At 43.9% G+C, this 27675-nt stretch overlaps 1 protein-coding gene across 2 annotated transcripts in view; it reads left to right on the forward strand.

Moving 5' to 3' along the window:
• Positions 1-27675, forward strand: part of glra3 (glycine receptor, alpha 3) — a 112731-nt gene that overhangs the window by 26558 nt on the left and 58498 nt on the right. For both annotated transcript variants that reach the window (XM_052127254.1, XM_052127255.1), the window contains exons 2-3: positions 6284-6411; positions 7892-7959. In XM_052127254.1, the coding sequence (XP_051983214.1) occupies positions 6284-6411; positions 7892-7959 (196 nt within the window). The remainder of the gene's footprint in view (positions 1-6283; positions 6412-7891; positions 7960-27675) is intronic.

A 27675-nucleotide genomic window follows, 5' to 3' on the forward strand; every position in this document is an offset into this window, starting at 1 on the left:
TTAATATACAGACAAGAAAAAAGGTCTAGCAAAAATATTTTTTTAGCTTTACATTTGCATAGTGATAAAGGTTTTCAGTAAATTAAGTGTTCGGACTTCCCAATGCTTCATATGAAAGAGAATGGATATTTTAGGTGAGCATGTTTGCTTATTGCTTCAGTTAATTCGTCTGTAAAACTGTGTGCACAATACAATGTGAAAAAAATAGCAATGTGGCATTTAGTCATGCTACACAGGTATTCATTGGAGAATGTATCTCTACTCTGTTTTGAATATAGCTGAGCTACTGCAGTTTCACACTACTGAAAACTGGAATTTTCCTCTGTTTAACTTGATATTTTTTATCTGTGCCATTCTGTAGTTAAGACTGTAGAAGTCACCATAGAGACAGCATGTGTATGTAAGAGAGAGTAGGCCTGTGTTAACTTTAACCATATGTTATGTTATTTTTGTCACGGATTCTTCTGTGCACCGAGGTAGAAAGCAATCTACGGATGTCTGTATTCTCCCTTCTACTCACACACATGCACATTCACACCATCTTCTCAATCCTCTTCGATTGGCTTCAGCATGAACATCCTATGTGACTGTTTCGCTCTGTTGGTCACCATTGATGCTTCATTGGCCTGTGGTTTCCATGGTAACTGTCTCAAGGCCTTGTTCGGTAATGGTGGGAGGGAAGGGGGTAGTGTCAAGGACAATATATCTGGGGCTGCAGGAAACCAGTAAGACATTTGGACCCAGAGGTGACTCCTCTTGAGGGTGCAAGAGCAAAGCCATGGCTGAAAGCTTTCTCTGGTAGGGATGTTTCTGCTTCTCCCCAAGATCAGTGTTTAAGGAAAATGGCTGAGAGAGAGAGAGAGAGAGAGAGAGAGAGAGAGAGAGAGAGAGAGAGAGAGAGAGAGAGAGAATTATTTGAATTTTAATTTCACCTTTACTATTACAAAATACTTACCATTATTACAAAAGGTTTAAAATTGTTAACATCAACAAAACAAATTTAATTTTTAATTTTTTCCTTTTTCCCTTTTTCATTTTAAAACATCAAAATGAATTCCTTGTCATACAGTGTGCATAATAATTCATTTAATCCCCATAATTCTATAAACATTGGCAGGGATTCCACGAACTTGTAGTATGCATACTCCACCCTCAATCGAGAAGCTACAGAGCCAAAAAACATAGGCACAATGCTTATTGACCCTTGCCTCAACAGTCTGTTTTTTCTTGTCTTCCAAATGACCAATTTTGCAGTGCCAGATAAACAATTAATTAAAACTGAAACATTTTTCTTTTGGACTGAATACTTTGGCCCAAAAATTAACAATTGAAAATAAAATTCTTCACCCATGGACAAGAACCAGTTACTTAATAAATCAAAAAGATAACCCAACTGGGAACACTGCACAAAAAGATGAAAAACTGACTCAGAACAACCCACACCAACACTAGGATTGAGATGTACCACATGTCTATTTGTAGATATTGCCCCATGTACAATCCTCCACTGGAGGTCACATGTCAGCTTGTCAGTCGGATGTTTGTAGAGGGTAAGTCACCAGCCTTTAGAAGAAGAGTCAGATCCAAAAAAGCTGTCCATCTTGTTGAAAAAACTCCATTAAAAAACTTTAACAAATATCAAGTAAAGAGATTATTTTCCAGCAGATTCAAAACTTTCCATAACTGGAGTTCCCCGTTTGTCGCTCACTTTGACGTTGTGTCGAAGAAGTGACACTAGGGGTCTCTCTTGAGCGCCAAATATGCCTCTGATCTATGAAAAAAGTCATTCCAATGGGAATTAGGCAGACAGTATTTGCATACCCCGCCACGGACATACGGGTATAAAAGCGGAGAAATATTTTGAGTTAATTCAGAAATGAATAGTCCTCAGCATCTGCCGCCAGCGGGTGGCTGGACTGGAACCCTTTGTCCACCCCACAGCCATCGCGGTTGGATGACTGGTTCCTGGGAGGGGCTCGACACTGGGGAGGCCCTCGGGGCTGCACAAGTACGCATTTCCCCCAGTGAGCCTTCTTGCACAGGTGCTGTGTAAGGTCAGGGAGGACAAGGAACAAGTCTTCGGGGCTCCCCTAAGGCTCCTTACTGGCCCACCTGGGCCTGGTTCTCGGACCTCGTACTCCTCGCAACAGCCCCTCCCTGGCGAATTCCCCTGAGGAAAGACCTTCTTTCTTAGGGACGTGGCATGCTCTGGCATCCGCACCCAGACCTCTGGAACCTCCACTTCTGGCCCCTGGACGGGACTCGGAAGATCTAGCTGGTCTACCACCTGCCGTCGTAGACATGATCAGCCAAGCCAGAGCCCCCTCTACCAGGCAACTTTACGCCCTGAAATGGCTCTTGTTCGCAAATTGGTGTTCTTCCCGGACCCACAGAGGTGTGAAGACCCACAGAGGTGCACAGTAAGGTCAGTGCTCCTATTCCTGCAGGAGAGGTTGGAGGGGTGGCTGTCCCTGTCCACGTTGAAGGTGTATGTTGCTGCTATCGCGGCCCACAACGACGCAGTAGATGGAAAGTCTTTGGGTAAGCACGACTTAATCATCAGGTTCTTAAGAGGCGCCCGGAGGTTAAATCCTTCCCGGCCAAGCCTGTTCCCCTCCTGGGATCTCTCAGTGGTCCTCACGGGCCTTCAGAGACCCTCCTTCGAGCCGCTAGAATCAGTTGGACTCAGGGCCCTCTCTCTAAAGACTGCCCTGCTGATCGTGCTCACCTCCATCAAGAGGGTCGGGGACCTGCAAGCGTTCTCTGTTAGCGACACTTGCCTGGAGTTCGTTCCGGCAGACACACATGTGATCCTAAGACCGCGACCGGGCTACGTGCCCAAGGTTCCTACCATGCCCTTCAGAGACCAGGTTGTGAACCTGCAAGCACTGCCCTGGGAGGAGGCAGACCCAGCCCCTTTGTTGCTGTGTCCAGTACGTGCTTTGCGTACCTACTTGGACCGCACGCAGAGCTTTAGACATTCTGAGCAGCTCTTTGTCTGCTTTGGTGGACAGCGGAAAGGGAACGCTGTCTCCAAACAGAGGCCATTTCATTAGCCTATCACACCCAGGCCGTGCACCCCTTCCCCCCTTGTGGGTTCGAGCACACTTAACAAGAAGTGTTGCATCCTCGTGGGCACTGGATTGAGTCTCAGGGTTGAGTCAGTATCGTTCTGTGTTTTCTCAGGTCCGAGCCGGTAGAACTCGGTAACACGCTGACGGACTGGCCGGGTGGATCGCTTGCACCTAGTGCCCTTTCCCTCGGTCGAGGTAAAACTGTGCGCTTTCTCTCCCAGGAGATTCTGTATATTCGGATCCCTGGATGACTCCTCCATAACCCTATGGGTCCGCAATCCAGCAGAGGAATTCACCGACCCAATCCACTACGGGTACTGAAATCTACCCTGTACTTGAATAGGTGCTCCAAAGGTCGGGATTCCTGCGTGGACTCCTCCTGTGTGTATTATCCGTGGTACGGTCCACTTGCGAGTGGACCCACGTCTCCTTTAGGCAGTTCCAGCTGCCCTTTGGTCGCCATGCTGTAGCAACTCCCCCCTCCTTGAGGCTGGATCTACCACCGTGCCATTTTTTCTACATGTGACCTGAGTGGCCCATGTAACGTATTCGCCACTTTACCTCCCTGTTCCTGGGTAGGTGTGGTCTCCGCAGGGTCTTTTCCCAACTGGGTAAGACCCCCTTCCCACAATGCGTGTAAGGGCCCCAGCCGTTTGGCGCTATGCGAGAAACATAGAGAGAAAAGAGGCCCGGCTAAGCTCGCAAGCGTTGCCTTGTTCCCCTGCTTAGGGTAGCCAAAAGGATTCTGACGACTTTTTATGGGGCATTGGGGAAGGATATGTGCAGTCTGACACAACTGGTCGCCTTTGCATTTTCAAAACCTGCCCGCTCTTGTGTCAGCAGTACACGTACACGGCTCAGCGCATGGCGTGATTTCAATTGGACCCCTAGTGTCGCTTCTGCGACACAACGTCGAAGTGAGTGACAGACGGGGAATGTCTAGGTTACGGATGTAACCTCCGTTCCCTGATAGAGGGAATGAGACGTTGTGTCCTCCCGGTCACGTCGCTGAACCGAGCCACTGTAGTGGCCGGACCATTTCCGGCTCCTCAGAAAATTCCTGAATGAATTCGACGTATTTCTCCGCTTTTATGTATGCAAATACTGTCTGCCTAATTCCCATTGGCCATTTTTCATAGATCAGAGGCATATTCGGCGCTCAAGAGAGACCCCTAGTGTCGCTTCTTCGACACAACGTCTCGTTCCCTCCATCAGGGAACGGAGGTTACATCCGTAACCTAGACGTACTCAGAGACAGTAAACAGATTTCATCTTCCGCCCAGTCTTCCACAGCTGCACTTACAATGATTGAGGAAAAGTTATAACCATGCCCCTCCACCTATTCATTTAGGACAACTGGGTTTTTAAAAATATGTGATAATCTGTTCTCAAGTCCTTGAATAGCTCTGCAATGAACTATTGTAAAAACTGATTGATTTCACGCCGCTTCTTTGGCTCAAGTCTTGCACATTACTTCTCAGGATATGTCCCAGCTTCTTACACCTACCCACTAACAGTCATGCTCGCAACAGTCTTGGACAACAGGGCGAGGGGGGCCAGCCTGGGAGATGGGGCCGAATAGGCCCATCTCCCAGCCTAGGCCAGCCTGGGAGATGGGGCTGTTGAGAACATTTAATGAGCAATTTGAATGGGTGAATTCTGCCACAGTGTTTAAGACAAGCCCCCTTATCTTTTACCAACACTAATCTTTTTGTAATTATAACTTAATATAAGATTCATCATCTATGGCCGAGTTTGGAGAAACACTGGAATTCCTTCAAGTTTTATTTATTACGGCTTTGATCAAACTGGTCAAGTTTTACTTTCTTTCAGAGCTTTAAAGCAAAGACAACAGAATTCAAAGCCACAGAAAATGAGGAAGAGAAAGAAGAGAATAACAGACAACAGAATGCTTAGAGGAATGTCAGTGTCAACAGTGGCGAGCAAAACCGATCCATGCTGAGCAAAGCAGTTGTGTGTGTGTTTATGTGTATATGCTTACTGGGTGATTTTTTTGGGACAGAGCAGCAAGTGTCAATAATCATGTCCTCAGAGAGCTCATGTGCTTTTAATCCTAATCTGACAGTTTGACATCTGACCTACAGTCAGGCGAGACTGAGAGACGATAACAGCTATGCTTCAGCAACCAGAAAGAAGCATTTCAATAGACAAACTCCCATCACATTGTCTATGACGAGAGTGGGGTAAATGTCACAGATTGAATTTTATTTAACCAAATCACAGTTCATGCTCTGAAATTGCTGTGACATTTTGTTATGTACTTGAAATCTAACAAAAACTCATAGGTGAACAATAAATCATGGGTGAATAACACCCACACACTGAGCAGCAGTACAAAACAAATGAATTGGCACATGTAGTGGTTTTTTCTTATGTCTTATTTTTCTTATGTTTTTTCTTAGTCTTATGGTTTTATTAAGCCAAACTGATCAATGAAGTGTCCTTCCCATAGCCTCTTCAAAACCTCAGTCTTTAGTAATTAGAAAAGACAGGCTAGGATCACATATACACATACCTACCCACATGCACAGAATGGCATATCACAACATTGGGGTAATCAGAATGACATAAATAGTCCCTCAAGCTTTATCTGCTGCCATCAATAGAGCTTCCATTTACCCAAAAGGAGTGTTACAGGAAATATGGCAGCACAGGATTTCTTTGTGCATCACCATTTGGAGCTTTGTCCATAAAGTTGGGAGTAATGGAACATTACATAACCTAACCTACCAATGCTTTATATATTAACCTTGTATGATCAGTGCATTTGCAATTGTTTGGCATACAGAATTATATGACATCTGCATTACGCACAACTTTTCAAAGTGCATCATTTATAATATCTCTGGTAGTGCTGGCAGTAATGCTGTTCAATAAAAAATCTATTTTTATTGAAATTTTTACCTTGTCTATATTGTATACCTAATCTAATGTTCAAGATTATCTATTTGTTATATAGGTGTAGATTTGAATGTTCAGACATAAATCTCATATGAATTGTTATCCTTCATATTCTGGGGTAAATAAGGGCTGCTTATTCTAAAGCCTTGTGTAATGCCTCGAAAACCTGAATGTTTATTGTAATGTCAGAAGACGTTAGTATAACTCCTTAAATGTGTAGCCTTGCTGAATGTCGCAGCCGATTTGCTAAAATCTGCCCCCTTTTCATCTCTCTTTTTGTTTCACAGTCTGGTAGCGTCAAAAGAACCGGAAAACCCCAGAGGAAGAACAGCACCCATGTCACCCTCTGACTTCCTCGACAAACTCATGGGAAGAACCTCAGGTTATGATGCCAGAATTAGGCCCAACTTTAAAGGTAGTACAAACACAGCACAGTAGTACAACTCCTTAAAATGAAACTATGTTCTTTGTTTACTCTAGTGGTTATTTACTGATATTTTGTGGAATAGACTGCCCATTTTATGTTTTTGATTATTTAACTATAAAACCATTACATAAAATGGTTATTTTGCCTTTAAGATTTTGAATATGGTACAGAACAGATGCAGATGGGACTCTATATTCTGTTTCATGCTGTGAACTGATTATGTAGATTGCACAGATCCTGGTTCCAGTTGTCTATAGAATGTTCTGCTTATGAACCTGAATACACTCTTCTATTATACACTTACATGGTGACCCTGATCCCAAACCATCCAAAACCATTAATCAGACCCAGATATTTTTAATTATTAAACTGGCTAAGGACTTCCCCTCGGAAGCTCATTTACAGATGACACTTATTCATAAATGTCAAAGTAAAAGGGGGTTTGGAACGGCTCAGGACAGCTCCTTGGAATAATCTAATACTCAGAGCAGGGAATGATGGGGAATGGTGGTGAATGATAAATGGCTGGAGCCTTGTAAGATGTGCTACAAACAGATGTATAATAATACATCAATTGCTTTATATGAATTATCACAGCTATATTTTAGTGAAGAAGTAAAGATTTAGTGGACCAGTCAGTTAAATCACCCAAATATCCCCTCTACCCTTTCCTCAACTTACTTGCACAGTACATGTGTCATTAGCCACGTTTCCACTATCAGGCCAAATGAGGGCGTGCTAGTGCATGCCAGGGCTAGTGCATTCCCACTGTCACTTCTAGGGCTTCAGCGTGTCACCTTGGGACTTTTATTTATATTTTTTTTACAAACAATATAAACTCGATATTCCAAATAACTAGAAAACATGATACCACAGTTTGAGATTCTTGCTTGTGAAATGGGCAGGGTGTGTTGGCACCAGGGCAGTGTATTAAGGATGGGTTTTAGGACAACGCTGCAGGGATGCTGGCCCGATTTTGGTCTCGACGCTCGAGGCTATTGGCTCCGACTGGACAGTAGATAGCCCAGGCTTGCACTGGCCCGATAGTGGAAAAACAGCTACTGGTAAAGGGGACATGTAGTGAACATGGATTAGACAGCAACACATCAAGGAAAGTTTTCTCTGTGGCAGAAAATATGCAAATAAGAGGAAACAATTGATACTATTGCTTTTAAAGCTAAAGATGAATTCCAACAAAATATATTTAAGTGTGCATGAAAGGTTATTTAAGGGAAAGTAGAAAAGTCGTGTGCTCACATATGTGCATGTATCCACACAGATTAACCAATGACTGCTTAAATGATGGGGTGGAAAACTATAACAGCTGACATCAATGTACATCAGTGTACACTCAATGTACACAAAACAAAACAAACACAAAAAATAAAACATGAAGCTCTTTTATCAGTGAAATACATAGTACCTTTAAAGAGATTTTATTTATGACTAATTTCTCTTCTTTCTCCAGGTCCACCTGTGAATGTATCATGCAACATATTCATTAACAGCTTTGGCTCCATCGCCGAGACAACTATGGTATGTATTAACAATCTGGAGATGATGCATGATTTTCTGTGCACATATCCACAAATGCCCCATAGTGGTGTTTATCCATTTTAAATCATAGCAATATTATCAGCACTGTGATGATTGTTTCTACAGGGTATATTTAATGTACATATAGGCTGTCATTGTAATCTGCTGCTCAGACTAAATGGAAATGGTATAGCATACATTAAAAGAGCTTCTGCTTTGTACAGAGTGAAAATTTCCACTTTTGTGCATGTCGCACCACATCTAAATCCAGATTATGTGCAAGACCTTGGGACACTGTTAAGTGTCAGCATGCTGAAAATGGCAGAAAGGACACAAACGTGTTTCCGTAGCATCATGCTCCTGGGAGTCATTTTGTAATGTGAAGTTCTCCAACATGATGGATTAATGAGCACATTAAGCTTTTAATTTACCCAGAACCTTATCTTTGTCTAAAGGAATGTATTGTGAAATTGTTTGGTTAGCTAGAGGCATTATGAATGCAATGCTTTACACGCTTGATAGCACAGTAACACATCTTAGTGCTTTCCAAGAAACTTTCAGTGTTCATTAGCTTCATTTTGAACCTGGAAAGAGCTTAAAAGTTTTCTGTGATGAGTGCAGTGCAGGGGTTTACACAAGCAGAGATGGAGACAAAAATGCAGGTAAGCAACAACTGAATGATGGAATAACATCAAGAGAAGGGCTAAAGGTTCAGAATAAGAAGGCATCCAAGCCTGGCTGCACTGGGGTCTGTGGTAGTTGACTGTAGGTAGCTATATCTTTAATCCTCCAGGCAATCAGCAAGTGAGTGCCAGAGAGTAGATATTGTTCTTACTTGTGCAGTTCTTCCCGTAGGGATCTTGTTTGTCCATTATATGCTACCACGGTTGAATAGACACATGCCGCAGGTGTGCATAGCAATTAAACTCGAAGTATGTCACATACTGTTGCTTTTATTTACACATTTATTTACCTACCAGATCTACATGGAAGAAAAGAAGATGTGCTTTTATCTCTCTACAAGTGTCCCAACATTTCACTTTATTACAGCAAATGCTTGTCACACACATATAAACACACATACTGAGAGAACCCTGTCGCCTTCCTCCCTCAGCTTGCTCTGAATAAGTTATGCGCCAAGATGGCACACTCACTCTTAAGTAATTTCTGTATGTCAGAAGAGACTGTGTTTTTTCCAAAGCTTTTCCTTTACTCAGAATGGTCTCTTCTCTTCATAAATATTCCTTCCTTCAAATTGTCTCTCAAGTTCTTAATCATTTATTCAAATAAACAAGCTGTTCTTTGTGAATCACGGCCCAGCTGTGGTTTGATAGAACATTTCATCATTTTAAGGCTGGATTAAACTACACAACTTTTAAAATCTGAACAGATTCTAAACACCAGGTTTCTTAAATTTACTGACTTTGTAAATGGCTGCAGATAAAAACTGGGCATCACACACTAAATGACTAAGGATCACACACTACCAGACAGTCAATTAAATTCGATTTGATCACAAACACACGGCATGTGACCAGGGGCGAAAATTTCATCAAAATGTTGTGGGAGACAATAAACATAACAATTCTCAAGAGCAATTTTTGAAGGGGACACCATGGGGTTTTTTTGTTGTTGCCCCGTTTGCATTTGTATTATTTTATTTCTTAAACAATTATTTTAAGAATATATCATTATATTATTTACAATACACATATTTTAATGATATTTTAGGGGGGGGACAACCCTCTGCTTGGACAACCCCCCAGTTGCCCCCCCGCGATTTCCGCCTATGCATTTGACCAGTATGGCTTCTAGAAACTGCGAAGTGAGTTGGAGATGAGCAGCATTACAAGTTTACTTGTATGCTTGTTCACCATCTCCATTTGTTGAGCTTGGCCCCCATTTTCTTTGACAAGTCATTGTATGACTTCAGATTTGAGTCATGGAGCATTATTTACAATATGAGATTTCTTCTATTGATAGTCGACTCTAAAATATCAAACATGTTTGATATCCTCAGACTAGATGAAATCATAGTCTGAGGGCAAGAAAAAGGAGTTGATACCCATCATATGTGTGATTTTCTGTGAAATTTGTCAACTCTGACTGGCCCTAGTGCCAACTGGTGCTGACTAGTGCAGATGAGCACTGACTTGGCCCGACTGCAAATCGCGACTAAAATTGTTTTTGAAATCGAGTAGTCTTATCTAGCCTTTACTACCATAGACAGCTACTTTAACAAGCAACTAATTTTATTGTTTCTATAAGCCTTTAAATGCAGAGTCCATTTGTCTACTTTTGCATCTTTTATTTTATGCAGTTTTTTTTTCATTGCAGAATATAGTAGCAGTATATCCATGCAAGTAAAAGTTGAATTTAAAAATTTACCTTTTATTGTATTTGGTATGTCCCTCTTGTGCTTTAATGAAGCTTATGCAAACCGATGGTCCATGTTATCCCAACAAGATTTGATAATGTTTCAAAGAGCATCTTGTGTTCTTTAATGGAAGCAAGGAAATCTGGCCTTTTATAACAACAAGGTTGTGGAGCGGAGGGGGGCGGGGCCAGGTCGGAATATCGCGCGCCCGGTCCCCAATCGGCCTGATGAGGCACGTGAGGGATAAAGGCGGCCGGTGACGATTGTTCGAGAGAGAGAGAATTATGGGCATGTCCGCATGTGTGTTTGTTTATGTTGTGCTTTAAGTTTCTTATTAAATTATTATTTATGTTGACAAGCCGGTTCTCGCCCCATCCTTTAACTGTTTTACAAAGGTCAATGTCACAAATATGCTTATTTGATTAGTGACTTAGAAATAGTACAGAATCTTAAATATGTCTTATTTATTTATTTTTAAATCAAATAATTACTTTTCAAACTCCTAAATATTTCCAACCTTTGAATTCCAAATATTTTTATGTGGACTCAGTCTTTTGAGCCCCACTGTATTTTCTATAGTAAAGAGAGGATAGACTCTTGAAGCTGTTATACACCATCAGAAACATCTTAGTTGGGCAAATCACTCACAGCATTTGAAAATGGAGATGGCTTTGATTGAAAGTTTACTTGTCAAATCCGTTGATGTTTCTCAATCATTTTAAACACATTAAAAGGCATTGTTAAAGTGTATCAAGAATGTTTATTTCACTGAATTGTATGTTGTTCAAAATTACAGTCTCTAGTGCAACTGATACACAATACACATTTCTGCCAAATCTATCTTGATGAGAGTACTCATGTGCAGTACACAGTATCCCCCTGACTTGTTATCCCTGGCTACCCATGCAAAGGATTTTTCTCTGGATAGGCTTTCCCATATGTCACATTTGGATTATAGCTACCCTTCTTAGATTTCTTGCCCTTAATATCTGGCTCATGTGTATTGCCTCCCCTCAGCATTAGGCCCATGAAGTAATCCTAACATCCAGGAAAAAGAACACTGCATTAACAGACCTTAGTTCCCATATGGAGGAAAGCTGATGAACAGCCCTCTTCACATTTCATTTGAATGAAAAGCAAAGGCTGCTTTATTGAAAAAACGGCATTGCTGGTTACCAGCATACAATATGTTTTGTTTTGGTTAATGTTTCCCAGCATGTGATGCTGGTGTGCTTGTGTCCCTGCCAGGCTTCTAGCTTAACCAGCAATACTTAATTAGTCTACCAGCATCTGCAGAATGATTTGCTGGTGAACATCATGGCTATACTGATCCACCAACAAGGCCATCTGTAACACAGTTAAAGGATGGGCAAGGAGGAGGCGAGAACCGGCTTGTCAATATAAATAATATTTAATGAAAATCAAAACACATAAACATAAACACACACATGACGGACATGCCCGTAATTCTCTCTCTCTCGAACCATCGTCACCGGCCGCCTTTATCTCTTTATATTCCGACCCGACCCCGCCCCCCTCCGCTCCACACCCGATAGAGCGGCCACGTAAGCCCTAAGAGTGGCAGGGCATGTGCCTGCTGACAATTTTTCCTGCAGAAAGTCCAGAACTGAAGCAATCTGGCAGTTAACTGGATCTGCATTATGTGCACTGCACCATCTTTCAAAGACACCCCATTTATTGGCGTAACTTCTTCTAGTAGAGGGAGACCTAGCACTTAGAATGGTCTTGATAATTTCAGGTGAAAACCCAGTGTTCAGGGACCAAACATGAAGGTTCCACAGCTCAGGCAGGGGATGAAATAATGTCCCCTGCACCTGGGACAGAAGGTCCCTCCTGGCCGGAATCGCCCAAGGTGAGCCGTCGAGGAGAGACATTATCTCTGAGAACAATAACCTGTTTGGCCAACTCGGTGCTATCAGTAAGAGCCAAGACCCTTGTTGGCGAACTCTGGCCAAGACTCCCGGGAGCAGAGAAATCGGAGGAAACACATACAGGCACATTCTGGGCCATGTGTGTGCCATTGCGTCCAGACCCAGGGGGGCTGGGTGACTCAGAGTGAAGTAGAGGGGAGGTCTGTTGGGAGGCAAAGAGGTCCACTTCCACTCTGTAAAATCTCACCCAGATTTGCTCCACTACCTCGGGGTGGAGTTTCCACTCCCACCTTGGTAGTTTCTGTCTGTACAGTAAAATGGCGCGTAACCATTATCTGCCTTAGGGGACTGTCCCTTGGATGAAATCCCCTGGCTTTAAGCCACAACTGAAACGGTATCATGTGCAGAAGGCCCAAAGAGATCACCGAGGACGCAGATGCCATGAGACCTAGTATTCATTGATACTGATGAACAGTGCAACCTTGGCCTAGCCTGACTTTGCTCAGGGTGTTCTGAATGGACACAATTCGAGTGGGAAAAACAGGACTTACATTATGGAACTTTGGCAGTGGGGGGTGTTCGAACTACCCGAAACCCCCCTGTCTACGGGCCTGTAATACAGTACACACTGCATTAAAAACCTGTAAATGTGTTTAGGTAGTAGTCTTCCACTGCCCACAACATGATACACAGGGTGAAATACTCACTCAATTCACTTGACAGCCGAACTGCTACATTTCCCCGTAACTGGGAGAATGGGATGAGAAAAGCTGACTCTGGATCTGTGGCTCCGAGCAACGTTTTACATCAATTGTGTATGCAGAGAAAATGTTTTAGTTTCTAAAAAGATTTAATATTTTTGTTTTAACAAACAAGTAGTTTGATTATATATAAAAAATATATACCTTTGATGTTGTCAAACAGCGACATCTGTATGCACCATGGATAAACTCTAAACAAGCGTGCACTGAGATGACTTAAGTGAAAAATATGATTAAATATATTATATTGCATTAGGTAAAGCAGTGGTTATTATTCATTATTTATATTGGATGCCATGTTTATTATAAATATGACATGAAGACCTGCTTTCTAAATACTTGTGTTGTTTTGAGTGTTGTGCAGTAGCAAACATGACCTGTTATAGTCTTTTGTATGCAATGTATGGCTTATTTGTATGGACTGCATAGTATAGCAGAAGAGGCAGTGGCTGTGAGAAAAAAAAGTAATGCAAAAATAGAGCAAAAGTAATGTAATGCTTTATTTTACCTTAAAATGAAGTAGTTTTTAAGGAGTAACGTAATATTTTTAAACAGTAATTTTTAAAAGTAACATTACCCAACACTTGTAAAGGCATGCATGAATTAGGAACCTGCTTCCCCAATAAGAGAATGCTCATGCATGCAAACACTATTAAAGAGATAAAATTGAGAAATAAGCACCCATACTCGGATGCGTGAATGACCATGCTGTGGAACACACAAACACCTAACATGAGCAGTGAGGACCAAATGCTCCAGTAAAATGAATATTGTGCAGATGTGGTATTGATGCACTATATAAGACTTATGATGAACAGCGTATTGAGAACAGTTGACGCAGAAGGCCTTGAACGCCATCTACCACCAGCTATTTGCACTGATGTTTGTTCCCCAAAAGAAGAATAGACTAAGAACTTAGTGTATTTTCCTGATGTAGACCAGCTGGTGATGAGCATAACATCAAGGTGAATAATAATCCGACATTTACATTTATGCATTTTGCAGACACTTTTATCCAAAGTGACTTATAGTGCACTTATTACAGGGACAATTCCCCCAGGGCAACCTGGAGTCAAGTGCCTTGCTGAAGGACACAATGGTGGTGGCTGTGGAGGTTGAACCAGCAACCTTATGATTACCAGTATTACCAGTTACTGTATGTGCTTTAGCCCACTACGCCACCACCACTTCATGCCATGATGCGATTGTAGGCATTCAGTCTTATGTATGTTTCACTCACATGAGTGAAAGTAAAAACACGGAAGTATGCAAACAATGAGAGACATTGTCCGGCTTTTAAAGCAGAGCTGTATTGTGATTGGATGAGATGCCTGATAGATGAATCCTGAGGTCTTCCTGCTAGAACTACGCTAACGCTTACATTTCATGCCATCATTGCTATATTGTCTAATTATGATGTAATGAATGTCTAAGCTGACATAGTTTTTGTTTAAAAACAACATCTTAAGGGGTTTGCTGTTGAACAGGTCTAAATACTGACTAGCCTTTCAAATTCCTGCCAACTCTGCCTGTCCATGTGCTGGACATATTAAATATAATAAAAGCTCATACAGCAAATAATAAGAAAAAAGAGTTTAGAAACCTAATTGATCACTGGTCTGGAAGCAGAGACTGTTGCCATCTCAGGATTATTAGCTGCTTCATATTGTATAAATGATAGGGACACTTGCTCATGTTTGCATTTAATCAACATTAAACTAATAGTTTTTGATTTTCTTTCCATATCAATGAGTGGTTTATCATATCTGGAGATCTTTGCTTGTAATTGCCTTTTTTGGCTGTTGCTCATATTGAGGTTTGCTGACAACATGCAAGTTATGTGTTTCAATAGTCACTACCAAAGTAGCGAGTGCAATGACTGAGCAATCGATCTGCTACAGAACTCACAGACCTTTCTCATGCCTTTATAAAGATACAATTTATTGCTGGGTTGCTGGCATGGGTGTAGATTTGCGCTTTATGCCAATGTGTCCCGCTTGAACAGGCTATCACATGGCAGATGTTTTGAGATTGCCATAGAGCCACTGAAGGCCTGCAGTGGGTTGAGGGATCGCAGATGTGCTCCATGGGTCCTGTCGGGCTCCTCCACACTGACAGCAAAGACCAAAATGTGCAGAGGACAGAATTATCCTCCAAGTTGATTACAAAGCTGGTATGATTTTGAAAAAGCAGCAATGTGACATCTATAATGAAAGTAAGCCATGCTTCATGAGCTGAGATGTCCGCCACTTAAATGATCTGTAATCTGTCATGTGAAGGAGAATATTTGTGTGCAGGATAGAGATTCAATGGTTTCACTGTGAAAATTTTATATAATAAAACTGTGTATTTTTATATAATTTGTCCATTATTCAATATTAAAAATATTGCAATGTACCTCAATATTGTGATTTTTTTGTTTGTTTGTATGTTTTGCTGTTGTTGTTGTTTTTTTTGTTTTTTTTTTTGTTTTTTGACAGATAGAACTTTCCCTTTCAATTTATATTGTCCTTTGGAGGCATTTCAGTTGTTAGACAGCAGCCAATAACACAAAAACAATTAACATCAAACAAAACAAAAATGATCTTGTGAGCTATTTATAAAAGTAAATGCTGTAATATAATCAGTAAGACTGTCTATCATGCTCATCTCCCTGCCAGCAGAGCTACTCGCCATCTGCGCAGACAATTCAATTAACTGTCAGTTTAGTTTTACCATATGCAAATTATTTGTTAACATGAGAATCAAAGAGCAAGCTTCTCGAGAGAAAAGACATGATTATCAGTAAACTCAAGATGCTGTACATTAGACGTCACTTTGTGATGTCACGTTGGTCTTTAAGATTATCCCAGGATGTGTGTGAATGCGAGCACAGATTAAGGGAAATCTCTTGAAGTGTGAATGAACAAATTTTGCAGTCCCAGAACGACTTTTACCAGGATTAATGCCTGGATCTCAATGTGAAAGTTTATATAAAAACAGTTTATCTAGAAAGTACTCATTTTATATCAAACAATTTGTGTGTATATTCATAAACCCAGCACATAGTGGTTCACTCTGAGCATCACAGCAATATTAAATAATTGATCATAACAATACAAGTAGCAAAAGTGCTTTCAAAATTATTGGTTGCCAAATTTGGCTATAGATGAAGTACACGTCCAACTATTTTAGCTATACAAAATACATTATGCTGCTTTATATTACAGGCAGGCAATAAATGTCATTTGGAAACAAATAAATAAAGGCATCATCTGAGTTTATGCAGGTACATATGAAAGGAGGTTTACATGGAGACAAGAAATACTGCATCGTCACAATCTCGGTAAAGTAAGAAGCATATTTTATTATCCTCTCTTAAATCTGCTGTACATCCTGTGGTTGTGTTATAGTTTATAAGCCATTATCAAAAAATTTTTGTATTATAACCTTCTAGTTATTTACACTGCAGTCAATCCCAGATGAACTTTGTCACATTTGCTGGAAATGCAGCCGCTGCTTAATTCCGCTTGCAAAATAAGGTGGATACAATAGTTCTGGGAATATTACTGTTGTCTTTTGTATCAGTCTCCGTGATGTTAATCTGTCACATTAATTTGGAGTGCCACACATGTGCAGCTGATCAGATTGGGAGCGACTTTAAGACAAGCACTATGCATCCTTTTTCTCTTCCATATTCAGTCTTTTGTTTATTTCCAACTTATCTAACTTTAGCATTTGCAATATTTTTGCCTAATTACTTAAAAAAAAAAATAAAAATGTGTCAAAACGCAAATACGTATTAAACTGAAAAAATCTGAAAAACCGCCCAGCCCTAGATCAACATTTGCCAGACTGTAGACAAGTGGGATATCTGACACAGTTCAAATTTACTAAGTAACTAACTGTGTTTCACCATTCTCCCTCGTGGAACTACACATGCAGAATTTAGACACATATTTTGGAGTTTTTTCCTCATCCCACCACTCATTCTCATTCAGTTAGACACACAGACTTTCTAATGAAGTTCTTCGAGTTTTTTAGAAAGACAGAAAGACATATACAAGATATGAAATCTGCCCGGTTCTCTGTCTGCCTTGCTGCCTTAGAAATTGTATCACCCACACACTGTCACCTTCCATTCATTATTAGTGGCTGTTTGTCCTAGTTGCTTTCAGGCACATTCAGACTGCTGACTACAGTATGTATAGTGTTTTTTGTATATCCTTACATTTTGAATAAAGAACCACTGATGTCAAAAAGCAGAAGCTGCACTATCTCCCCAGATTTATTTATTTCAGCATTCATTTTTTTCACGTTGTCGTAAATCTGTCTCAAAGCTTATTGTTGAGGTTTTACTTTATCTTATGCAACTCTGCCATGCTCCAAGGCATATACTACAAAAATATGGCATAATATTGTATTATATTATATCATATTATATTGCATTACATTTTACCCTCAGAAAATGAATTTGCTTTGACTATGTTTCTGAAAATTGCAGTTAAATAGTGTGTTGTTTGAGAATGTGTCTGAAGGCAAATGAAATGGAATTCTATAATATGTCTCCAAGTCAGGTTAACAGAAAAAAGCCCCCTTTCCCAATGAGGCACATACATAATGCTAATATATTCTGACATTGTTTACATATTAAGCAAATAAACATTCCATCCTTGCGTCTGCATTTTGCTTTCTTGGATGCCATGTGTTCCACAACAAACAATGCAAGCTTTCTCCTGCAAAGAGTGGAAATTATACAGCAGTCCAGAACAGATCTGATTAATGAACAAGATGATTGGGTTTCATCAAGCCAAATTATTGGATTGTAGACTTTTTGTAGGTATAACCATAGTCGACATCGCCAGTATTGCCAGTATTGCCATGCCAATACTACTTATTGCTCGGCAATACTACATTTCACAGTTTCTACAGCTTCATTAACCTGCATATTTAGCTGTGGTAAAGTGGTGCCTCCCATGTCTCTATCTCGCTCTCTCTCTCTCTCTTCTCTCTCTGTTTCAGTTTTAATGTGCTTTATTGGCATAACAAACATTTTACATTCGTATTGCCAAAGTGTTTACAACTGAGCTGCATACAAATAAAACATCATGGTTACTGTTGTAACCTCCGTTCCCTGATGGAGGGAATGAGACCTTGTGTCGATGGTAGTGACACAAGGGGTCTTCCTTGGGTGCCTTGAGTACCTCTGAACTTGAGAAAAGGACAATGTGAAATTTGCAGACAGATTTGCATGTCAAGCCCCCAGACATACGGGTATAAAGGGAGCGGACGTGTGTCTGTTTAGACAGGTTTTTTTACCGAGGAGCCAAGAATAAGGTACGGCGTGTTACAGTGGTAGGAATAGTGTCATGGCAAGATGGACACAACATCTCTCCCTCCATCAGGGAACGAGGTTACAAAAGTAACCATGACGTTCCCCTTCTGTCACTCACTTGACCGTGTGTCGATTGTAGTGACACAAGGGGTCCCATTTAAAAATGGCATGGACTAAACCGTGTTACGTGAACTGCTGAGACAGGTGCAAGCAGGCTGTTGCGTGCTAGAAGCAGCTGTGTCAGCCGCATCCGCAGCCGCAGCCTTTTCTCTCTCTATGTCTCATAGAGTGTGAAGCAGCTGGGGCTGTCTTAACGCTATAGATGGGTCGGGGAAGGCATCCTTTCCCATTCCTATTCTTTCAGGGGTGAAATGCTCTGCGGAGACCACAACCTGCCCAGACTGGGGGGAGGTAACTTTTGCTGTACCGGGCGGTCCCGCCAGGCGGCGGCGTTCTCGGGACACCGGTGGATCGCAACCGCTCTGTCCACCTGGGGGACCTCCGTGTACCTGTGTACCACCCCGCCATCCAGGGTAGTGAGAGCGGACGATCGTAGGGGCCAGTTCCAGACAGTTAAAGGTGCCCTCCACGACTGAGTCAGCTCGTCATGCACTTCCGGGAAAAAAGGAACCGGGGGGGTGGGGGGGCGTTGCTATGAGCGGTAGGCGTCACAGTGGCAATGTCGTCATCCATGTGAATATGTTTCATTTTAAACATTTTCCCAGGTGGTTGTGTATTTTGTGCATGATGTTATAAAATGCAGGTTGTTTTCTGTCACTGCAATAGTGTTATGTTTTGGCCAGATTGTATTGTATTTTACTCTGTTGTGTTTGAGTTTCCCAATAAGTGATCAAATTTTTTATTTGTGCTATAATTTGGCTGTATCCAATTAGTTTAACAGTATTGTTCTGGTCCAGGTCTCCAGTATGATGAGGGTTAGTGGATGTTGTTGAAGCATCAGGACTAAAGCTCCTGACCAGCTTAGAGAGGGGATTGGTTTCTTTGGTCAACTATTGGTATTGCAGGGCTTTATAATGATATGAGTGGGGGTCATTGAGTTTTAGATGTTATCAGAATTTGATTGCCCATTTTTAAAATAGTGGATCGTTTTTAAATTAGTGGATATTTGCCCAATTCTGCCCTGCATGCATTATTTGCTATGTGCTGGTGTAATTGTAGAATATTTTTATTTACAAAATTCTGCATGCAGGGTCTCAATTGGATGTATTTCCCATTTGTTGAATTCTTTATTTGGATTTGTTAATGGACCCCACACCTCACTGCCATACAGGGCAATTGGCTCAATCACTGATTCAAAACTTTTGAACCACATTCTGACAGGTATCTTCTATAGGACATTTTAATGACACTGAAGGCCCTGCATGTAACCCGCACACACACACACAAGACGAGACAGTCACAATGTCGATGGGAAACTGCTTTTATTAACAGTAAAGCAGGCAAAAGTACAAACAAGGGCAAATCCAAATGAGAATGGTCAATGAGAGCGGGAGGTCAAAGCCGGGGAATCAGAATGGAACAAAGGGGCAAATCCGGGAGAGAGTGGTCAACGAGAGCGGGAGGTCGAAGCCGGGAAAACAGTTAACAACAAGGGCGCAGAACTAGACGGGACTAGTGGTTCAAAGACAGGGGAACTAGGGGAACACTCGAGCTGGCAAGCTAAGGGGTAACTATTCACAGGGGAGTTCGGAACTAGATGGGACTAGCGGGAAAGCGTGGAAGCTCGAGGGAGCAAAACGAGCGTGCAAGCTCGAGGGAGCAAAACGAGCGTGCGAGCTCGAGGGAGCAAAACGAGCGTGGAAGTTCGAGGGAGCAAAACGAGCGTGCGAGCTCGAGGGAGCAAAATGAGCGTGCGAGCTCGAGGGGGCGGAACGAGCGAGCAGGGTTCGTGACAGTACTCCCCCCTCTATAACGGATGGCTCCTGACGGCCGCGTTCGGTCGCGAGAAGCGCGACCTCTGGGAAGTGGTGCTGGACGATCCCAACAAACAAAAAACCCCTGAACAGAAAACCCACAACACACATCAACAAAATTGAGGGCAGTCCAAGGGGCACAGAGGGAAATGAGACAGTCCATGGGGTCAATGGGCAGTTTCAAGGCAAGGTCAGGGGGAACATAGTGGACAGGCGGGTGGTCGGGAGATCTAGGGGGCAGCCATAGGGCAGAGGCTGGGTCAGGGGGTCTGGAAGGCGACTGGAGGACAGGGACTGGGTCCGGGGGTCTGGAAGGTGACCACCGGACAGGAATAGGGTCCGGAGGCCAGGGAAGAGGCCACAGGACAGGGAGAGGGTCAGGAAGTCCGGGCTGAGCCGTGAAAGGCGGAGCCGTCAGAGGCGGCACCGTAGGCGGCTCTGGAGGCGGGGTTCTGGAAGACTCTGGAGGTGGAGCCGAAGGAGGCTTTAGGGGCGAAGGCCTGGAAGGCTCTGGAGGTGGAGCCAAGGGAGGCGGCGCCGTGGGGGGTTTCTGAGGCGACGGCCTGGCAGGCTCTGTAGTCTCGGGGGGTAGAGCCGTAGGAGGCTCAAGGGGCAGAGCTCTAGAAAGCTCTGGAGTCTCTGGGAGCAGAGCCGTGGGAGGCTTGGGAGGTGGAGCCGTAGGAGGCTCTGGAGGGGGAGCCGTAGGAGGCTCGGGAGGCGGAGCCCTAGAAAGCTCTGGAGTCTCTGGGAGCAGAGCCGTGAGAGGCTCGGGAGGTGGAGCCGTAGGAGGCTCTGGAGGGGGGGCCGTAGGAGGCTCGGGAGGCGGAGCCCTAGAAAGCTCTGGAGTCTTGAGGGGGGGAGCCATGAAAGACTCAAGAGACGAAGCCCTGAGAGGATTGAGAGGGGGAGGAGTCCTGAAAGACTCGAGGGACGGAGCCCTGAGAGGCTCGAGAGGAGGAAGAGCCCTGGGAGACTCGAGAGACGAAGCCCTGAGAGGCTTGAGGGGTGGAACCATGAAAGACTCGAGGGACAGGGCCCTGAGAGGCTCGAGGGGGAGGAGCCCTGAAAGACTCGAGAGGAGAAGCCCTGAGAGGCTTGAGAGGGGGTGGAGCCCTAAGAGACTCGAGAGACGAAGCCCTGAGAGGCTTGAGGGGTGGAGCCATGAGAGGCTCGAGGGACGGAGCCCTGAGAGGCTCGAGGGGAGGAGGAGCCCTGAAAGACTCGAGAGGAGAAGCCCTGGGAGGCTTGAGAGGGGGAGGAGCCCTGAGAGACTGAGAGGAGCCCTAGAGCTGAGAGAGCCTGAGAGGCTGGAGCCATGAGAGGCTGAGGGCTGAGCCCTGAGAGGCTCGAGGGGAGGAGGAGCCCTGAAAGACTCGAGAGGAGAAGCCCTGAGAGGCTTGGAAGGAGGGGGAGCCCTGAAAGACTCGAGAGGAGGAGCCCTGGGAGGCTTGAGAGGCGGAGCCCGGGGGGCTCCAGGGGTAGAGCTCTGGGAGGCTCGAGAAACGGAGCCCTGGGAGGCTCGAGAGGAGGAGCCCTGGGAGGCTCGAGAGGAGGAGCCTTGGGAGGCTCGTGAGGCGGAGGCCGCGAGGGCTCTGAGGGGCGAGCAGGGGCTGGCAGAGCCGTGGAAGACTCGGAGAGCGGAGCAGAGGCTGGCAGAGTCGTGGAAGACTCTGAGGGCGGAGCAGAGCCCGGCAGAGCTGTGGAAGACTCTGAGGGCGGAGCAAAGCCCGGCAGAGCCGTGGAAGACTCTGAGGGCGGAGCAGAGCCCGGCAGAGCCGTGGAAGACTCTGAGGGCGGAGCCGAGCCTGGCAGAGCCGTGGAAGACTCTGAGGGTGGAGTAGAGCCCGGCAGAGCCATGGAAGACTCTGAGGGCGGAGCAGAGGTCGGTTGAGCTGTGGAAGGCTCTGAGGGAACCTCTGCGGTCTTGAGCACAAGACGAGACTGGGGAGAAGGAGCCCTCTTCCTTCTCTTACGTCTTCGGCCAACAGGGGATGTGGCCATGGGGACGGTCGAGGCTACAGGCGCTGGCTCTCTGACCGTGGCAGACATGGGCGCTGGCTCGCCGGCCGTGGCAGGCATGGGCGCTGGCTCATTGGCCGTGGCAGACCTGGGCGCTGGCTCGTTGGCCGTGGCAGGCATGGGCGCTGGCTCGCTGGCCGTGGCAGGCATGGGCGTCGGGCCGTGGTAGGCTTCGAGACGGGGGCCGCGGCGTGGAGCGCTGGTTCAGTGTCTGCCTCCCCCACAGTAAACGAGGAACCAGCGTACAGTACGGCGAGGTCAATAAACTGAGCCAGGTTAAGGGAGCAGCGACCACCAGGCATGAATGATGAGGTTGGCTCATTCAGTCCACATTGAAAAATGTCTTTCAGAGCCACCTCATCAAAATTCACCTGGTACGCCAGGGCACAAAAATCCATAACATAAGCCTCCAAGGGTTGGCTCCCCTGGCGCAAAACCAAGAGTCGGGCCGCTGACTCCATAATGTCAAGGATGGGGTTATGAGTTACACAACCACTGCCTTGCATGAAAAACCCTTGGTTAGCGTCCGAAGAGCCATAAAACCTCTCCGGGGATGGAGAGCATACGGCGCTTGCGGATGCGTGGAGAGCATCAACGGGCTCAGGGGCAGACACAGGTGAAACAGGGTGAAATATTTCAGACACAGTACATACCTGCTGCCCCTGGGCCGCGAGCGCTTGGTCATGTCTCCAAATCGTAGCTCCTCGCGCCGAATGCGACGTGCACATCCGCTCTAGTGAGCTACGCGAATCCTCCGCGTGATGCATTGTGACTGTCTTCGGTGAGGTTGGTTATTCTGTAACCCGCACACACACACACAAGACGAGACAGTCACAATGTCGATGGGAAACTGCTTTTATTAACAGCAAAGCAGGCAAAAGTACAAACAAGGGCAAATCCAAATGGTCAACGAGAGCAGGAGGTCAAAGCCGGGGAATCAGAATGGAACAAAGGGGCAAATCCGGGAGAGAGTGGTCAACGAGAGCGGGAGGTCGAAGCCGGGAAAACAGTTAACAACAAGGGCACAGAACTAGACGGGACTAGTGGTTCAAAGACAGGGGAACTAGGGGAACACTCGAGCTGGCAAGCTAAGGGGTAACTATTCACAGGGGAGTTCGGAACTAGACGGGACTAGCGGGAAAGCGTGGAAGCTCGAGGGAGCAAAACAAGCGTGCAAGCTCGAGGGAGCAAAACGAGCGTGGAAGTTCGAGGGAGCAAAACGAGCGTGCGAGCTCGAGGGAGCAAAACGAGCGTGCGAGCTCGAGGGGGCGGAACGAGCGAGCGGGGTTCGTGACACTGCAAGCTTTATCTCTCAAGATCATTCACTGCAGGGTTAAAGTTTCCAGTGGAAGTGATTTTTAGTCCTAGATAATTGTAGTGTGGTGAGTGAGTTATTTGGTTATTTTCCTAATATGAATATTCATCTTTTCTGGAAGTTCATGATTTTAGTTTTATTGGGGTTTACTGTCAGAGCCCATGTCTGACAGTATTGCTCTAGCAGCTCCAGGTTCTGCTGTAGACCCTGTTCAGTGGGAGACAACAGAACCAGGTAATCCTGCGAACAGCAGGCATTTGATTGCTGAGTCATGTAGAGTGAGACCTGGGGCTGCAGCTCTCTCCACACTGGTTGCTAGTTCATTGATATAAATATTAAACAACGTTGGGCTTATAAAGCAACCGTGTCTCACTCCACACTCCTGGGAAACCAATCTTGTTCTTTTTGTGCTAATTCTGATGCCACATTTGCTTTCAGTATACATTTATTTAATGAGGTCATAGGTTTTACCTCCTATACCACTTTCAGTAAGTTTGTAAAATAATCCATTGTGCCAGTTTGAAGCAAATGCTTTTTTCAATAAAGTCAATAAAGCATGCAAAAGATTTTCCTTTATTTTGTACAACATGTTTTTCAATTAAGTTTTGTAATGTGTAAATATGGTCAGATGTAAGGATGATAATGTATTATTATTATAATTTTTTTATTTTTAAAGATGGGTGTTACCAGTCCTTGAAAAAAAGCTGCAGTGAAACTGAATGGTGACTTTGACATTCTTCCCATTGTGCCCAACATCTTTTGTGCTAAACAGAAGAAATAAATTAATGTTGGGAACAACATGAAGTTGAGTAATAATGACAGAAATATATATATATATATAACTAACTGTTTAAGTTTTTGTTAAAGGTATCTGCCAGAACAACATCAATGTAAGTCAGAACATGATAGCATCACCTCTTGCTGGGAAACAAATGACTGAAGGAAAGGGCGATAATGTAAAAATGTTTGCTACAATTCATTTAAAGAAAAGGCTACATTTTGAGAGGTAACTTTGAGAAACTTCAACTAGTGCCGTGTCATGTGAGCAAGTATTTTAGAAATTATTTGTAGCGAATAATTACAAAAATGTTAGTACACATCCTGAAGATAATATAAAAATACTTCTCTCAAAGTCACCAAAATGTAAGCTTGGGTGCCTGACCCCAGAACCCCTAGACAATAATGGTACACTTCTTTAATTGTTTAGGTTTCTCTGCATACCCAGAGAACATCTCGGGCTACTTAACTGTAACCCCTGTTCCCTGAAAAACCGTAACGAGATGCTGCGCTGATTTAGCGCTTAGGGAACGTCTTTAGGAGTGATCAGCTGTGAATGTGTGTGCAACACGTCAATGAAATTGACTAGAATTTATAGACTCTGCCTGCGACATCATTAGGATGTGCCGGTAAAGGGGCTATAAATAGATGCGCCACAGGTGCATAATCAGGTATTTTGTCTGAAGAGCAGTCCTGGGGTATCCTCAGTGCGGCAATGAAGTGCAGCATCTCGTTCCGCTTTTTTAGGGAACAGGGGTTACCTCACCCAATGCGACATTGTCTGCTTGGTGGCGGCCACCCTCTTGTTACGGCCCCCATGACAAACAAATAGTTTTGATGGGAACAAATCTTGGAGGCACCCCTGATTTCAGTCATACACTGTAAATTCATAAAAATATACTTAAAATTAAGTGTGCAGCATGGGCATTAGGGCGATATGTGCGACACACTGCCAAACAGGAAAAGGAAGGGATTTTTTTTTCTAACCAATTCTATCACTACAACAGTCATTATCAGTGTTCTAATCTAGACATCTGATCTGCCAATCAGGCTAAAGTCATGCTTAATATGGCCCCACCCCTTTTGGGGCAATTTCAATCAGGTTGAAAATCGCCCCAGAAGTCTCTCATAGACTCTCATGTAAAAAAATTTTTTTAAATATCAGTGCTTTCAATACAATCTCTATGCTTCCGGGAGAGCTTGCACTTACGCGCTTTCGTCATACGTAACGTAACCATGAGCGTAACTAAGAAAAGGGCGGGTAGCAGTGTCAATCAATTCACATACTACTGTCAAGATGGCTAGCGTTCAGTGCAACTCGATTGTCTCTTTGAAAGAAGTTACTTTTAGTCTGCGAACGAATCAAGATAAACTGTCAGTGAAACAATTAGGACCTCCCAGACCAAATTTAATCATTCAACAGGTTTCTACTAAAGGGGGAAAGTCCTACACCCGAGGATTTTCTAAAAAAAGGTACGAACGAAAAACCTGGCTAGCAGGCTGCGACGTAGCCAATGCAGTCTTCTGCTACCCCTGCCTACTCTTTCACTCTGAAGGCAGCACGGCAGACAGCACCACTTGAGTGTTTGAGTTAGCTTTGCGAGGCAAAGATGAAACTGAGGGCTTCACCAACCCTGGTATTTTTCTTGGACTGGTCACCTTTGTGGCACAGTTAGATGAGGTGATTGATGAGCATCTTAAAAATGCTAAAGTTTTCAAGGGTACATCAAAGACCATTCAAAACGAGCTACTGGAGTGTATGCTAGCGGTCGTGAGGGAACATATTGTGGAGGAGGTGAAGTCGGCGAACTTCGTAGCCATCCAAGCCGACGAGACCACGGATGTTTCTACAAAGACACAGCTGGTGCTTGAGGTGAGGTACATCGATAGCAGCCATAAAGTGCAGGAACGCTTTTTTGAGTTTCTTCCCATCTCGGAATCAACCTCAATCTGAATTGCCAGTGTGCTTTTGGAGAGACTGAACGGTATTTTTGCAGATGACGAAAAAGTTAAACTCATTGCGCAAGCTTACGATGGAGCCAGTGTGATGAGGGGAGAGAAGGCTGGTGTGCAGCAAAAGGTGCGTGAGCATTTTAAGAATGCCCATTATGTGCATTGCTATGCGCATCAGCTGAATTTGATCATGCAGCAAGCTACTTCTCGCATTGAAAATGTTAATATTTTATTTTCCGATCTGAGCGAGATTGCAACTTTTTTTTTTTTTCCCCAGTCACCCAAACGGACCAGCATTCTTGACTAGACTGTTGAACTAAGACTGCCCAGAACTTCATCAGCAGAGTCGTGAACACTGTCTACGAGAATCGAGACGACCTCATACAATGTTTTGAAGCCATCAGGACGGGTTCATTGGGTTCATTTGACCAGCCAACCTTGAGAGAGGCATCTGGCCACGTGAGGATGCTACATGATGAAGATTTCATTTTTTTCCTGTGGCTTTTTCACAAAATCATGCCCCACGTCGATACTCTGTATCAGAAGCTCCAGAAGAAGGACATCGATGCTGTCTTCATGAAACGTTCCCTCGACAGCTTCACAAACAGTGTGCAGGCCATAAGGTAAGATTAAACAATATTCTATCGTTCTCAAACGATACAAATGTCATTTGTATGCATGAAAGGAGACTGCATTTGTGTTAGAAATTACATTATTCTCATTATATATGGCCAGTGGTGTAATCTAGCTTACTTGATATACTGTATACTGTGCTGAACATCCAGTCTAGGTGAAAGACAAAGGCTAACTTAAACATTAAAGACTTTATGCATCCCTGCCCATTTTAAGTGGAACTGAAATCTTTGTACTATACGTGGATAAATTGCGTATACCTGTGCATCACATAGACTACAGTACTGTACGTAGCCTAACAAACACATTGGTCTGTTTGCCTTCAGGGACTCACCTCAACAGCAGCTGCAAGTAGCAACAGTAGCCAAAAGACCCAGAACGGCTTTGAGAGACGAGGAGAAGCAGAGGCTGTCTGAAGAGGTCTACGACACCATCCTGGATCACACCAAAGCAAGGTTCTCTTTCACTGGCCACCTTTTGAGTGCTACCTTACTGCAAACAGATATGTTTGAAAGGTACTGCCATTAATTTCCTGCTGTGGCTCTGAATGCCACTGTGAATGCATACACTAATGCTGAACAAGGCAAAACACAAGACAGAACTCTCTCTGATCTATGATTGAGTCCTGAATTCAAGGGCTGCTGTGGTGCACTGGCACTGTACCAGGTTCTCATGAGCTACAACCTCCAGGAGACATTCTCTGAGACTGTGACTCTGTTGAACATCCTCATAACAACTCCC

This window comes from Xyrauchen texanus, chromosome 5 (assembly GCF_025860055.1).
Source record: "Xyrauchen texanus isolate HMW12.3.18 chromosome 5, RBS_HiC_50CHRs, whole genome shotgun sequence".
NCBI classification, from domain to species: domain Eukaryota; kingdom Metazoa; phylum Chordata; class Actinopteri; order Cypriniformes; family Catostomidae; genus Xyrauchen; species Xyrauchen texanus.